The following is a 16,366-nucleotide window of genomic DNA, read 5'->3' on the forward strand; positions in this document are numbered from 1 at the left end:
TCTGCATGCCCCACCCCAAAAAGGACGCACTGAGAAATCAGAGCCAGGGGGACTAGGTAGTTGAGGAGTTTATTTGGGGGAGGGGAATTTCTCATATTTGCTCTTCCTTGGGGAGGGGGTCTTCAAACAATACCGAAGGGCACAGGAAAGTAGGGGGGTCTGGAGGGAAGAGGGAGGGGCCACAGTCAGACAAAATGGCAACACACGATCACAGGCACTACCAACATCACAGACACAGCAGAGGGTACAGGATCGGGGCTCCAGAACCAGCCTCTAAGTATTCCGGGACAGAAGGGAGTATGGAGGGAGAAGGTAGAGAAAGGGGGAGAAGGTAGGCCAGCCCCATAGGCCTGTATGTAGACTCCTGTCTTCTGATGATCTAGCCCTCTTTTGAGGAAGTCAGGAAGGCATATTTCACTCACCCTCCAAACCACAATACTTGACTCTTCCTAGGTTACCTCAATTCCCAGGGGCCAGGAGTATCCCCTCCTACTTTTAGCAAAACTCACCTCATAGCCCCTAACCATGGCCTCCTACACCTTCTCGAACTCCACTCAGTTGAAAATGTATTTTCTTTTCTGCCCCATTACAGAATGGGCTTCCTCTTTTGAGACCACCACACATTCCTCTTCACATCTCTTCACATGCCTGTCTGGAATCCTGACCTTTATCTCAAGCTTAGATCATCCCTGAACCCCGCTTCTATCCTTGCTCAAGCTCTTTGGAATCAAGCTCAAACCCCTGAACGTTCCAAGGCAACACCCCTTCTAGAGATGCTGGATCCAAGCCAAACACTCTGGAGCCCACTGTGTGTGTGTAAGTCACACCTCTCTGAGTACCACTCTCTCCAGTCCCTTTCAGTTCCAGTTCAGAATGCTGTAGGACACCACTTTCCTTTTTCGGCTCCATATCCAGTATATCTGGAATTCAACTCTCGGCTGACTAGTCCTCTCTACAGAGGCCATCTCCTGTCCACCTGTTTCACCCAATCTGCTGCCCAACTCTTGGAGTTGGATTTCCATTGGAGAGCTTCTGAAGTTCAGGTAATGCTGAAGGAACCAAGGCCAGAGTTAGGAGGAGCAGGGGGTGAGAAGGAAGTGGGGGGTGGGGGGGGAAGTCCCATCGACCCACTCCATGCAGCCAAGGTCTGGTCCCCTTCCTGTCCCCTTTCTAGAGCCCCCTTACCTCAAGAGACAGGGCTGAGGAACAGAAAGGGGCTGAGGAATGCAAGGTCAGGGTTAGGGAGGAGCCCATTCAGGACTGGGCCCCTAGTGCATGGAGAAGTGGGTGAAGGTAGGGCTCAGACAGATAAATAGATATGTATATATAATATATATATATATAAACAGCAAAGACAGTTAGGGTCTCCTGGGTTGAGGGGTGGAGACCTGGGATATGGGGATGGGAAGGGGAGGGCAGGTCTTCTCTTGAGCTCTTGCCCACCCGTGGGGTCTTCGTGGACTTCACTGACCTGTAGAGAGAAAAGACACAGAAAGGAGAAGGGGTCAGATGAGGACGGAGCCTTCACAGAGGAGGGTAGTACCCCCAGGAAGGGATTAGGCCACTATGCTTTTTCTTCTGCCTGCCATGTTTTCTTCTCTAACAGGTCTGGAGTCAGCATCATCCTAGCAGCGCTCTCACTAGGAAGATATTGCTCAAACCAAAGGAACAGCTAAGGTTCCCTCTCTTAACCCAAAGAGCCCATTAACCAGTTCTGTTCTAGTCTACATTTGCTCAATATGAATATACTGAGCAAAAACAACAACAACAACAACAACAACAACAACAACAACAACACTATCCCTATCTTTGTGAGGCTTACATTATATCAGGGGAGGAAACAGGTTTCACACAATGAACATGACATATATTAGTAGATTATCTAATATAAGACGATAATAGGCCAGGCATGGTGGTGCACACCTTTGATGCCAGCACCCAGAAGGCAGAGGCAGGTGGATCTCTGTGAGTTTGATGCCAGCCTGATCTACACAGTGAGTTCCAGAACAACTAGGGCTATGTAGAGAGACCCTATCACCAACCAACCAACCAACCAACCAACAAACAAACAAAAAATTCTCTAAGTGAGCCTGTAGAAATGACTCAGAAGGTAAGAGTGCTTGCTGTTCTCCTGGAGGCCTCACATTTAACTCACAGAACCCAGACTGGGTGGGTTACAACTATCTGCAAATTTAACTCCAAGGAATCTGACCTTTCTCCTGGTCTCCATGGACACTTGAACACACAGCTTCATACTCACATACATACACATAATTAAATAAAAGTAGAATATTTTTAAAAAAGTACTCTAAGTGATATATGCATAGCATGAATATGTCTAGTTAGACCTCCAATCTAGTGTAACGCAGTCATGAACCATAAATTAGTAAATTACCAATTGTGAGAAGAAAAAACACGGGGTATGATGAGAGATATAACAGGGGGGTGTTGTTTTAGACATACAACCACTGATATGTAGTTGGTGGTATATGCCCATGATCCTAGAATTTAGGAGGCAGAGGCAGGAGGAAAACAAGTTTGAGGCCAGCTTGGGTTCCATAATAGGAGCCTAACTCAAACAAAAAGCAAAACAGGGAGGTAGAGCCACAATCAGGAATTCAAGGTCATCCTTAGCGACATAAGGAGCTCCAGGCCAACTTTGACTACAGGACATCTTGTTTCAAAAATAATATCAACAGCAACAACATTGCTGTTGTGATGTGGTGGTGCAGACCTATGAATCCCAGCCACATGGGAGATGGAGACAAGAGTATTGCAAACTCAAAGCCTACCTGGGCTATACAATGAGTTCCAAGACAATCTGGGCAATTTAGTAAACTCTGTCTCAAAATAAGAAGTAAAAAGAGGCCCAATTATATAGCTCAGTTGTACAGCACGTGCTTAGTGTGCCATTGACCTGAATTCAATTCTCAGTACTTGTAAGACCCCCCCCCAGACAGACAGACAGACAGACAGACAGACAGACAGATAAACAACAAAACCTCATTGAGTGAGTGACCAAAGCAATGGCTAGGTAATAGTGTGTATGTGTACAGCAAGTGCAAAGGCTCTGCAGTACATCTAGACCTGGCCCAGGCCAGTTTAACTGAAACAGTGTGCTGACAGACAAAGGTTAGATTAAATGTCTGTGGGGAAGGTAGGGTAGTGCTGCCGAGCCGGCCTGTGAGCACACTGAAATAGTTTTGCCTTTAAGTGAGATGCTACAACGGACGTCTGAGGAAAGGACAGTGACTTCTGAGTTTAGGACAGTGGCCTAGTACACTCCTCGAGGATGCTGGGTTGTAAATGGGACAGGCACTTGGGAAGGTTTCTAAGGAAGATAATTGTGAAAAATGGAAAAGGCTGGAGAGATTTTGAAAATAGGAACCAACAGAACTGGATTTTTTTGGGTGGGGGTGGGGAGGGATAGGGTCTCCGAGTGGCATGGAAATTGCTTTTCAAACCAGGCTGGTCTTGAACTCATAAGACACCTGCCTGTCTCTGCTTGCCCCAGAGCTGAGCTTAAAGGTGTGTCCCAAAGCCTGGCCACGGAGTTTTTGAACCATTCAATTTGGGATGCTGTAGAAGACTCAAGATCTTGGCTCACCCATGACCACGTCTACTCCCACCTAGGTGCTGTTATCTTTTCCTATTTTAAGACAGGATTGGGCTATATAGACCAAGCAGGACTCCAGATCTTGCAATCCCCGTGCCTCTGTCTCTCAAGTGCTGGGATTATATATATGCTCCATCATGCCAGGCATTCATTTTTTTTAAAGGCCCAACAAGAAGGCATATTCTGTGTCTAAGGTCTCCACGCCTTCCCTTTTCCTCACTTGAAATTCCAAACCATCTCTTTCATTAAAGGGTTAAGGAGGTAGCAGCTGACCTACATCCTGCTTTCGCACTGGTGACCTTCAAAACCCACCTTGTTTACCTTCCTCCACCTACCGGCGTTACCTCCTATTGGTTTACCAATTATTTCAAAGACCCACCTCCCCTTCCCTTCCTGAAAACGTACACCACTACTATGGTGATTTTCCACTGCGCAAGTGCCCCTACACTCCTTTCATTGGTTACTCTGAGCACTGCTCCTGCCCCTTCCTTCTCATGGTCTCCTCTCATTGGCTAGTTTTCCCAAGTTCAATTTTTTTTGTAGTTCTGCCTATCTATTGGTTCCTTCAAACTTCACTTCTTGTATGCTCCCTGCCTACCACATCCGCCCATTTGTCACTCACCAGATTACATCTGATTGGAGAAGGAGGTGGGCGCACCCTGTTGGCCATAGCCTTGCTGCCCATAGTCGCCCTGAGGCCCGTAGCCACCGCCACCGCCGCTGGCCGGCTGCCCGTAATCGGGTTGATAACCACCCTGAGGCCCGTAGGAGTCCTGGGGCCCATAGCCTCCGGGGCCCTGCCCGTAGCCCGCATCGCCGTAGGCATCGCCAGGTGCTGGTTGCTTTTCCGGGGCGCCTGGAGGTGCGCGCATGAATGGGGCGGCCCAGCCTGTCTCTTTGAACACGAACCATAGATTGCCAACCCAGAGCACCAGGTTCAGGAAGCCAAACACCTGCAAGGAGACATGACCAAAGCTTATGTCGCTTACCCATTGCCTTGGCAGCCACAGGGACTTTGAGGCTGAGTGAACAGGAATGGGCATTTTTAGGGCGTAAATTCGTGGGCCTCTGTGACTACCAGCGTATCGAGAAACTTGGGAGTGGGGCAGTTTGTTAGGATTTAGATTCTATCATTGTTTACATGTACACGTATTTATTGAGCCTAGTGACCCACATCTGTAATCCTAGGGAGTTGGAGGCAGGGCAATCAATTTAAGGCTAGCCTTTTTTTTTTTTTTTTTTTTTTTTGGAGACAGGGTTTCTCTGTTCAGCCCTACCTGGCCGTTCTGGAACTTACTCTGTAGACCAGGCTGGCCTGGAAGTCATAGAGGTCGCTTGTCTCTGCCTCCACTGCCCAGAAATTCAAGTCTAACTTTAAGTTCACAGTTTGAGGTTAGCCTGTGCTACATGAAAGTCAGCCTCAAACAAATCATTTTTTTGGGGGCTGGGTGTGGTGGTACAGTCTTTAGCCCAGCACTCAGGAGGCATAGGCAAGCAGAGCTCTGTGAGTTTGAGGCCAGCCTGGTCTGCATAGTGAGTTCCAGATAGCCAGGGCTACATAAGTAGACCCTGTCTTAAACAAAAACAAAAACCAACCAACCAACCAAACAAACAAACAAAAAAAAAAACAAAAAACAAACCAAAAAAACTAATTAAAAAATATATTTGAGTACATACTTGCTAAGTATACATGTACAAAATATAGTAAATTTAAATTTGTAAAATATAAAAATGTACATTTTAAAAAAATGGCCATCAGTAATTGATGCATATATAAATGTATGTACGTATATACAACTTAGCACATAGATGCATATGTATAAAACTTAGTCATGTACACGTATAAAATTTTTTTGGTTGTTTTTTGAGACAGGGTCTTTTTACGAGGTCCTGGCTGTCCTGGAACTCTTTATATAGATGAGGCTGGCCTCAAATTCACAGAAATCTACATGCCTCTGCTTCTCAAGTGTTTTTTGTTTTTTTGTGTGTGAGGATGTTGAGACAAGGTTCTACTACGTAGCTTGGCAGCCCTGGAACTCACTGTGTAGACCAGGCTGACCTCTGCCTTCCTAGGGATAGGATTAAAGGGTTCTAGGAATTGAACTCCCATCCTGAGGAAGAGCAATAAGTGCTCTTAACCATGGAGTTATCCCTCTGGCCCCTCTTTTTCCTTTCTTTTTAAATTGATTTTTATTTGTTTTGTTTGTTTTTGAGACAGGGTCTTGCCATTTATCCAAAGATGACTTGGAGTTTACTCTGTAGGGCAGTCTGGCTTTAAATTAGCCCTGGGGATAGAGTAATGGCTCAGAGGTTAGGACCTAGGTTTGATGCCTAGCACCCACATGGTGGCTCACAAACACCTGTAACTCCAGTTTCAGGATATTCGCCACCCTTTCTTAACCTCTGCAGGCACCAGGAATGCAAGTGACACATCTAAGCAAAACACTCATACACATAAAATAAAAATGAATAAATATTTTAAAAAGTAGTCTTTTAAGTGCTAGGTTTACAGGCATATATTAACATCCTTGGTTCTAAGTATATGGGTTTTTGTTTGTTTGGTTGGTTTGTTTGTTTGTTTTTGTTTTTTTTTTTAGATTAGGGTCTCACTCTGCAGCCCTGGTTGGCCCGGAACTCTCTTTATATACCACGATGGCCTCAAAATCTCAGAGATCCACCTGCCTCTGCTCCCAAATGCTGGGATTAAAGGCATGTGCTACCATGTGCCTGGCTAAGTATACGCTATTTAAAAAAAACAATTTAAAAATTATACATAAATATGGAGCTTATGTGAAATATTTAAAAACAAAATTCTTTATGCCATTTACATATGTTATACCCTCTTCTGAGCACCTTAGTAGTTTCCTTAAAGTTCCACCTTTGAGCTGGTCAGTGGTGGTCTACAGAGAAAGTTCCAGAACAGCTAGGGCTACACAGGGAAACCCTGTGCCAGAAAACAAACAAACAAAAATAATAAAATAAAAAAACAAATAAAAATAAAAAATAAAAAATAAAAAAGTCCATGTATCAACAAAAAGTAGGACCTACATTTTATTCCGTTTGTTTTGACACTGTCTTGAAATGTTGCCCAGGCTGGCCCAGAACTCCTGGTCTTATGTGATTGATCTTCTGCCTCCACTTGCTGAGTAGCAGAGACTACAGACTTGTACCACTACCTTCAGTTGATATCCCCATTCTATTTTTTTTTAGCATATTTAGTTTATTTTTCTATTTTTGAGACAAGGCCTCTGTAGCCTCAGATGTCCTACAACTCACACTATAGAGCCAGAGTGGCCTCAATCTCTTAGCAGTCTTCCTGCCTTAGCCTCCCAAGTGCTAGAACTACAGGCCCGTGTCACCACATTTGGGCTGATACCTCCATTTTATTTTGTGTTTAAAAAGGTCTTTACATTTTGTTTTATGTGTGTAAGCATTTTGCCCACATGCATGCATGTATGTCACCTGCATACCCATAAATCCCTTGGAAGTAGAATTATGGATGTTATGAACTGAACATGGGTCCTCTGCGTGAACAGCAAGGGCTGTCCCTTCTTAGCCCCTACCTCAGACAGGGTTTCTTTCTGTAGCCCTGGCTGTCCTGGAACTCAGATTGGATTGCCTCTGCCTCCAGAGTGCTGGGACTAAAAGTGTGTACCATTACCACCTGGCTGAGTAGCAAATGTTCTTAGGTGTTGAGCCACCTCTCCAGCCCTTGTTATGTCCATTTTAACACAAGTTCAGACAGGCTAAATTATCCAAGATTACACGATCAGCAAGTGGCAGGAAAAAAAAAAAGAGTTCAAATCTTAGCATCTGTAACATCGATATAGGATGTAATCTTGTGTTGTGTTTTTTTTCCCCAAAGTATTTTGTGTGTTCTGAGTTCAGTGGATACTCATGTTTGGAGCAGGATCTATCGTTAGCCTTTAGTTTGCATGCTCAAAATGATCCCGGAGAAGCTTGTTACCAGTTGTAGGTCACAGGCTTGCCAAGTGACAGGATCTATGTTCAGACCGTTTCTGGCCACTAGGGGGCGTCCAAGTAGGAAAACATTTCAAGATCCTGTTATTTTGCACTTAAGGAAGTAAGCAAAAGGATACTGAATTTCAGGAGCTTTGGCTTGACGCTTGACGGGGCTGGGCCCAGTTTTCCCCACCTAATCTGAAAGACCTCATGTTTCCCTACTGGAGACAGATAGTATGTGGTATCTCAGTGGTTATACTTTTTCAACCTACTTTTGTTGCTGTGCCTCCTCCTGGGAGCCCCCATGGATCTCCTGACTCTCCTCCCATTCTCTGTCTCCACCACTTCCTGCGCCAGGCTGTGTCTCCCAGCTTTTCTCTTCCAGCCCAGCCCAGCCAGCTTCCCAGGGCTTACCACTGAGGTGTTGAGTCCTGAAGTCACAGGATCCCTCAGTTCCTTGCATGTGTTCCCTGTCTGGCGACACATGGGCATCTCCTTGATAATGTTCTCTGGGTCCGTGGCCATCTTCACATCCGACAGGCCTTTGGCCCAGGCAGATGAGCTAACTAGCCACATGAAAGCAAACACTGCTGTGGCCAGAAAGTCCTAGGCAGGGGTGAGGAAGATGTCACTGTGAATGAACTGCTTCATGATGAACCCTGAGCCCCTTCACATCCCAAGCCTTTGTGAGAGGAGTCGTCTAGAAGAGGCTTGCCTTCTTTCTGCCTTTGCAGCTCTGAAGCTCACAATGTTTTCACCTGAAGGTCTCAGCCTGAGCGTCTGTGCGTGTCTATGATACAGAGGGAGTATGCTAGTGACGAGTGGGTGCAGATGTTGAGGGAGGAAGTAACTCCGTGGGATGTTTCCGAATCTGTGAGAAGGGTGTCTTACCACTTTTATTTGCATGTGGGAATATGTGTCATTTGATGTCTGGGATGAGGGTGTGAGAAACTCTCTGTGTAGGACTCAGCGTCTGTGTGGCAGGGTGACATGCATGACTGTCACAGTGAACCTCTGTACTCCTTCTTTTGATCTAGTCTGTGTGGATGTGTGGGATGTGTATGGTTAGGTATGTGGGCCAGTCTGGTATTCTGTGTGGGCTGGGAGTATGCCCTCATGATTCTATGATGCCCAGTGTGGATGAAGTCTTGGAGACAGCAGCAACAGCAGCAGTGTTGGGCTGCTTGGGTATGGGCCTATCTGGGAGTCTGGCCTGTGGGCCAAATGAACTGGGCTTCTGCAGCCTCATGTCCTTGGTCACTGCATGGCAATCAGCTGTGGGGACTCACCATCATAGGTCCCTTGTTGTTCTCTCGGTACTTGTTCTGCAGGAAGATGTAGGTGGCCAGGGCCCCCATGGAGTAGAGGAAGGCAAACACAGCCACGGTGACAAAGAATTCAGCCGAGGAGGAGTAGTCACCAACCAGGAAGATCTTGGTGGTGCCCCCTTTGACGCAGGAGGGTGCATCAAAGAACACTTGGTGCAGCCTGCAGAGAGAGGTGTTCAGGTGTGGTCCAGAATCCCTTTCTCACCTTCCTTGCCAAGGGTATCCCAGACTGTTTTGAGGTCCCAGGAAGAGGAGGAAATGACCATTCACAGAGCACTTGCAATGTACCATTGTTTGCCAAAAGCATCCTGGTAAGATCTGTGGCATCCCTCCCTTACTGTGTGGTACCCCTCCCTCACTGCACCCCAGGTACTCCTGCCTCTGAGTTCATCGTAGAATGTGACCGGTATCTCTCTACCTTAGGGCCTTTGCACTGGGTGATCTCTTTAAGAGGAATGCTCTCTTACTGTTTCTCAGCCTTTTGGCGAAGATCAAGTGTAGGGATGCTCTTTCTTAAGATAGCTTTCATGCTGTATTCTTTCAGCCCCCTCAATCTTTGCTTAACTATCAGCTTCTCATTAAAGACTTCCTGCATTTCGCTTTAAAGCAAGCATTTTTTTTTTTTTTTTTGGTGCTGATGATTAAAACTTGGACCTTATTCATGTGTGTGTGAATGTGTACGTATGTGCAAATGATTGTGCACACACATTGGTGTATATGCAGTTGCACCAACTTGTGACAGCCAGAGTTTAACCTCATGTCTTGTTCCTCAGGTGCCACCCTCCCCCTTTGAAACAGGGTCTCTCTCTGGCTTAGAACTTGCCAATTACCCTGAGCTGGCTGTATGGATTCTAGCCTGAGCCACCATGTTGGGCCTTGTTTAAGTGGGTTCTGGGCTCCAAGTTCAAGTTCTCACACTTGTAAGGCAAATTCTTTTTACTGACAGAGCTATTTCCCTAGCCCTAGTTTTTTTTTTTTTTTTAATCTTGCTTTTTTCCCCTCTATCTACGAGGGGGTAGGCTTTATTCCTCTCTTTTCATTTACTGACAGATCCTAAGGATCTGAAATCATGCTTCTCAAGCAATTTTTTTTTTGGGGGGGGATGAAATGCACAGAGATGGAAACAGGTTCAGAGAAGTGCATTTGTTTGTATGAAGTCAGCAACTAGTAGAGAAAGGACAGAACTTTTGTATGAATCCTGTCCTCTCCTGAATCATGTTGACTGGTTTCTATGTCCTGCTTTAGGTACCTGAGAGAGAAAACAAATGCATGCATGGCGGAGAAGCCAAACAGCTATGAAATAGGAGAAGGCAGAAGGGGAGAAGGGATCTTGGAACAGGATGTGTGAGAGACAGTCTGGGAAGGTGCTCTAAGACAATGCATGGCCTTCCTTTCCTATGCTGTGATGGGGGGCTCATCTATGGATGAAATGGAACTGGCCTGGGGTCCGTATCTCTGGCCTCAGCTTGGAGACAGGATCCTGTGACGGAGCAAATAGAATCGATGTCCTTGTATAGCAGTGGTCCTGAGCATGGAAGGTTCTAGGGGGAGTTCATGAAGGGCTTTTGTGACCTTGTAAATTCTCAAAAGGCTGGCTCTTAGGCTGCTGATTACCCTTCACTCCCCACTGTGTGTGTGTGTGTGTGTCCCCTCCTCCTCCAAGGTACTGGGGGCTAGAATCCAGAGCATGCTAGACAAGTGATTTGCCACTGAGCTACACCCTCAGCTTTCAAACTCTTTTCTCCCTGGCTTGTGTGGACCTGGCTACTCCTGGCTGTGTTCCTCTTTCACTTCCTGTTTCTATCACTGCTCAGAGCCTGAACTGGCTTCCCTCTCCCTATTGTGCAACATTTTGGGCTTCTATTTGTCCTCGGTGTTCCCCAACTCCCAGCTTCCAACTTTCCCCCTAAATCTGAATTCTTATAGTTAAGCTTATGCCTAGCACTTCTTGTGCCCCAGACCCTGCACTGAGTGCTTTACAAGTATCAATGGGGTGACAGTGTTTTATCACCTGCAGGGCATCAGTATTTTCTTGGTTTACCAATGAGGATGTGAAGACCCTAACTGTCATATGCTTTAGTTCAGTAGTCAAGGAAAGTTAAGTGAAACCATGAGTCTGTATCCCAGTCTGTCTCCCTGTCCGTAAGAGATAGATAGTAACTCTTGCAGCTTGTCCTTACTCATGTATACGTAGTACCAAGCATAGTGCCTGGTACATGGTGGGAACTTAGTAAATATCAGGATCATCTAATTTGGTTCCTTGATTTCCCACATCTATATAGTACCCTCATTGTTTTCTAGCAAAATTCCTGCATGAAGATATGCTTCTAGTATTTATCTGCGCCTGCAGTTATCCTCTTTGTTTGCTCTGATGTAGAGCTATGAGGATAGGAACTTGGTCTGCTGGAGAAGTAAATGATGCTACCTAATATTATTTTAAAGCGTTTTTTTTTTTTTTTAAAAAAGATTGCATTTTATATATTTAGTGTGTGCATACCTGTGTGTATGTAGGTGCATGTATGTCACAGCTCATGTGTAGAGGTCAGAGAACAAACAATTTGCAGGGAAGTCTGTTCTTTGCACCATGTGTGACATAGGGATCAAGCTCAGGTTGTCAGGCTCAGTGGCAAATGCTTTTATCTGCTGAGCACCCGTTTAGTTTTGAGATAGGATCTCGCTTTGTATCCAAGGGTGGCCTGGAGCTCATCACAATTCTTCTGGCATAGCCTCCTAAGTGCTGGGATTACAAGCATTTGTCACCATGCCCAGTGACTAATATTAATTGCACACTCACTGCTTTAAGATGTACATACATGTGATGGTCTCTCGTGCATCCCCTTGAACTCCCCCTGAAACCCAGGGCCTTGCCATTGTTGTGCAAGTTCTCTACCGCTGCCCTGCCACTTACTTATGAATCTTACTTATCTCTTGTCCTCTATTACTCTCCTTTGTCAGGATTTAGCCAGAGAACATGACACCCTGTGTGTAGCTTGCACACCCATTGTCAGAGAAAACTAGAGCAGTGCCAGCTACACAGCAAGTGTTCGGTGCATGGGTAGTGATCCCAGTGGCTGTGGCCTCAAAGGTGTGAGCTGTGCAAAGGACTCTGGGAAGGACTGCCCAGACCCACCCTACTCCTGCCTCTCCCAGGTCTCAGGATACCAGGGCAGGAGCACACCTGAAAGGGTACTCAAATTCAACTTCGATGTTGAGGGCACTCTCCGTCTTGTTGGCACACTCCACGCTCAGCCGAAGCTCTCCGTTGTAGCTGCCGCATGTAGCAAAGGCGAAGATGGCAAAGACCTTGGGTAGCAGGGAGGTGGATGGCTGTAGTGAGCCTGTATGCATGTGGGAGGGAGTGCCCTCCTCTGGACAGATTGAGGGGAGGGGAGCACAGCCATAGCAGATGGAGAGGTCCCCACCCCCACCCCCCTAATCAGGGCTCATCAGGTCCTAGCACAAGCTGATTACAGGGGTGTGGCTGTTTCTCTTTAAATGTGTCTCTGTTTTTACCTCTAGGTGCTCTGGCTTCTCCTTCCTTCCCCTCCCCCTCCCCCTCCCCTCCCCTCCCCTCCTCTTTCCTCTCCCCTCTATTCCTTTTTCTCTCCTCCCCCTCCCCTTTTGCTCACGCTCACTGTATCTCTGTCTCTCAGTATCTCTCTGTGTGTTTTTATGCCTGCTCTCCCCCCTCATACACATACACACACTTCCCCCATTAATCCTCTCTCTCTCTCTCTCTCTCTCTCTCTCTCTCTCTCTCTCTCTCTCTCATTCCTGCACGCCTGTTTCTTGCTCTGCTTGTCTGTCTGTTCTGCTCTGTCTCTCACAAGGTCTCTATGGCTCTCTGGCTCCCTTGTGCCTTATGTCTGTTGCCTTCTGTTTTCTCTTTTGAGATCCTCTTTATATCTGTGTGCAGTCCTTCCTTTCCCCTACACGTTTTCCTGTTCGTGAGCAGCTTCCTGCATCTCATCTCTTTTGCTCAACACTGCCATTACTACCATTCCTTGCCTCTGTTTCCTTCACTGTCTCTGGATTTTTCTGGTTTTGCATCTCTCTTTCAGCAGTCGGCTTCAGGCTCCACCTCCCATCCCTTTCTCCTTTAGTTCAAGAAGAGGTAGGACGTCACAATCTGTCACTTCACAACAGGGGTACCCTCGGCCTTATGTGACGTCATAGCCTTCTGTTCCCTTCTGTTCCCTGTCCTTAAATCCCTGGGACCTTCCTCTGGAGCCCAATTCCCTCATCTCCTTCCACTCCCATCATTCCACCCCGCCACTTCAGTAGGACACCTCCTGTCTCACCCCTCTGCTTTTCTGGACCCCATCATCACCATCTCCCCTTGTACTTCCCCCACCTATAACCCGGACCACACTCACCCACTGCAGCACCTTCACGAAGCCAAGGGGCTCCTTGACCACCCGGAACTGACCCCCAGCCACCAGCTGAGGAGAAAAACAGTGGGGAGGGGGAAGAGATGTGGGGAGTAGGGATGGAGGTGAGGGGCCAGGCTGCCAGGCAATGATCCCTAGGGTTAGGGCATGTGACCCTCCGGGAGTGGGTGACATATGGAGAGGGAGGGAGGAGGAGAAAAAATGGCACTTTGGGGAAGGAGTAAACAGCAGGGTCTCAGCACCCCCCCCCCCCAGGGTTCAGGAGTGGTGAAGTGTGAGGTGATGAGTCACATGGCAGAGGAGGTTGGGTGTAGAAAATACATGGGGGTCCAAACTAGTTTATCGAAGGAAGGTCTGGATTGCTTAAAGGTGAGTCAGATAGGAGAAAAGGTTGAGTGGAAGAAGATGGGGTTCATTAGAGTGGGGGAGGGGGCACCAAGTGCTGAAGGTGAGTCACAAGAGCAGAGGGGAGAGGTCTGCAGTGGTAAAGGTGAGTCAGATGACGGTGGTTGCATCTGAGGAGATGGGGATGGGGAAGGGTCTCTACGGGTTAGGGAGGAAGCCCATTTTGAGGTGTGACGAAGAAGAGGGAGATGGCGGAGGTGATCTCTTAAGGTGGGAGATGGCTGGGGCATGGATTTACTGGACACGCTCTGGGAACGAGGAGGTTGGGGCGTTTTGGAGAGGCAAAATTGGATCGTCCCCTTCTAGATCTGCTCGGGGGGGTCAAAGGGTGGTCATCTACCGGGGTGCATTCTTTTTGGGAGGGGCGGGTGCCAACCCTCCCCCACCCCGCCCCCACACCGTCTGTCGCTCTATTTCCTAGCTCATCTGCAGCCCCCCAAGTCTTTTTTTCATTCTCCCCTCCCCTCTTCTATACCTTTGCCCTCTTCCTAGACCCGAGTCCCTTTTCTCCCCTCCAGGTCGACAGTTCTTTTGGGGCATCTGGAGGCCCCCTCTGCGGCAGTGAGGACAGCCCTCGCTGCGGCAAAGAGCGCACTCCTTTTCTCCACCTCCCTCCTTCCCCTTGCCTGCTGCAGACCCCTGGCCCCAGCCCCAGCCCCAACCCCAGCCCCGGCGATCGGATCTCTGCTACCCTCGCCACCACCTCTCAGGGTTCTAGGGCCAAAGCCACCCAGGTTTCTGCAAGCGCCGGGCTCTGTCCACGGTGCTGGAGCACGTACCTGATTCACCACGTCCATGTCTGCCAGCAGCAGCATCAGCAATGCGGGGGGCGGAAGGTGCCTGGTAGCAAGGGCGGGCGCGGGGAGCGGCGGGGGCGGTGCGCAATCGTCGGAACAGCCCAGTCGGCGGCAACCCCGCCCCTTGCACCCTGTCTATCTTTTGCTCGAGCGCCTGCGCACCGTGGCTCCCCCTCTTCTTACCCCTCGTCCGTCTTAGCTCGCCTGCGGCCATTCCATCCCTGAGGCTAGATAGAGACTGTGGGTCTCAGAGTGAAGGGTCTTTTCAGAAAACAGGTAGCTCTGGGGGTAGGAGGACTACTCAGTTCTAATGGATGACATTTTGTCAAGCCGAGTGCTGTTTGTTAAATGTGTTCGCTCATTTAATCCCTCTGTAGCAGTGACTATTAGTCTTGTTTTTACAGATGAGGAAAATGAGTCTCTAGAGAGATTAAGTGACTTGCACAAGGTCACAAAGCTAGGTAATGGAAGTGTTCAGAGTCTTTGCACTTTAAACGTCCCCACAGTTTAAAGACAGTTCAAGGTCTAGAGAATGCCTTTTGGAAAATCTGCATTTTAAGCACATCCAAACTCTAACCATCTCATTTTTTTTCTCTTCTTCTTGGTCAAATTATTGCCGACTATATATTTTACCTTCTGCCTATTCCTTGGCCCTCTTTTTAAAATACATGTATTTATTGTGTGATAGCTCCCTTTCTTTTAACAATACATTTATTTAGCATAGAGAGAGGGAGGGAGGGAAGAGGGGGGCAATACAATACAGGTGTGGGGATGAGAGGACAACTTGCCAGAGTAGGTTCGATCTTCTCACTGTGTGGGTCCTGCCATCTCTTAAAGGACTGCCTTCTTTCATGATACTAAAACTAGGCCCATCAATCTCAGGGATGATTGCGATGTTAGAAAACCCAAGGGATAAAATATAGTTGAGGTTAAGAACACAATTTTATACCCCTCTGTTGCTTGAATTTGGAAACATTTGAATGGATACCATTTATATATATATATATGTATGTATGTATGTATGTATGTATGTATGCATGCTTGAGATAGGATTTCATAAAGGCCAAGGCTGGCCACGACCTTCACAGGCAGCTGAAGATGACCTTATCACTCAGCTTATCCTTTTTCCTCCACTGCCCAGATGCTAGAATGTTATCTCTGCATCATGTTAGCTCTGGCATATTTTTTTTTCTGAAACAGAGTTTGTCTCTGTAGCCCTGGATGTCCTGGAATTTGGTCTGTAGACCAGGCTGGACTCATAGATATCTGCCTGCCTCTGTCTCCCAAGTGCTGGGACTAAAGGCCTGTACCACCTCTGTCCAGCTAGCTCTGGCTTTTATACCTTTCTTTACATTCAATTATTTACTCTGTGTATGCGTGGCTGCACAAGTAGAAGTCAGAAGACAGCTTTTGGAGTCAGTTTGTTCTATCATGTTGGTCCTGTAGATCCAATCAGGTCTTCAGTCTTGGCAATCATGCTTATCTTCTGAGCTATCTCCCTACCCCCTATATTTCTTTTCTTTTTTTTGAGACAGGGTTTCTCTGTGTAGCCCTGGCTGTCCTGGAATTTACTCTGTATAGACTAGGCTGGCCTTGGGCTTACAGAGATCTGTCTGCTTTTGCCTCCAGAGTGCTAGGATTAAAGGCATGTGCCACCATGTCTGGCTCCTATATTTATTTAAAAAACACAAATATATAATAGATAGTTCCTAGTTGTTTGAGTCTTGACTCTGGGCTGTTTGAATCTCATTTCTAATGTTTATTTCTGTTTGATCTTGGTCATGTAAAATGCTTTAAAATATTATGTGTATGATAATACTGATTAAAAAAGATAATTTCCACGAAATGGTGGCACATGCCTTTGAT

At 47.0% G+C, this 16,366-nt stretch overlaps 1 protein-coding gene across 1 annotated transcript; it reads right to left on the reverse strand.

The window, feature by feature from the left end:
• Positions 1-50: 50 nt before the first annotated feature.
• Positions 51-14,631, reverse strand: Syp (synaptophysin). The gene is made up of 7 exons (XM_034485544.2): positions 14,483-14,631; positions 13,284-13,349; positions 12,086-12,210; positions 8,869-9,067; positions 7,994-8,185; positions 4,239-4,569; positions 51-1,471 (listed from the first exon to the last, which is right to left on the reverse strand). Exons 1-6 carry the CDS (start codon positions 14,516-14,518, stop codon positions 4,243-4,245), a joined length of 945 nt encoding a protein of 314 aa, XP_034341435.1. The 5' UTR covers positions 14,519-14,631; the 3' UTR covers positions 51-1,471; positions 4,239-4,242.
• Between the last annotated feature and the right edge of the window lie 1,735 nt (positions 14,632-16,366).

This window comes from Arvicanthis niloticus, chromosome X (assembly GCF_011762505.2).
Source record: "Arvicanthis niloticus isolate mArvNil1 chromosome X, mArvNil1.pat.X, whole genome shotgun sequence".
In the NCBI taxonomy this organism is placed as follows: domain Eukaryota; kingdom Metazoa; phylum Chordata; class Mammalia; order Rodentia; family Muridae; genus Arvicanthis; species Arvicanthis niloticus.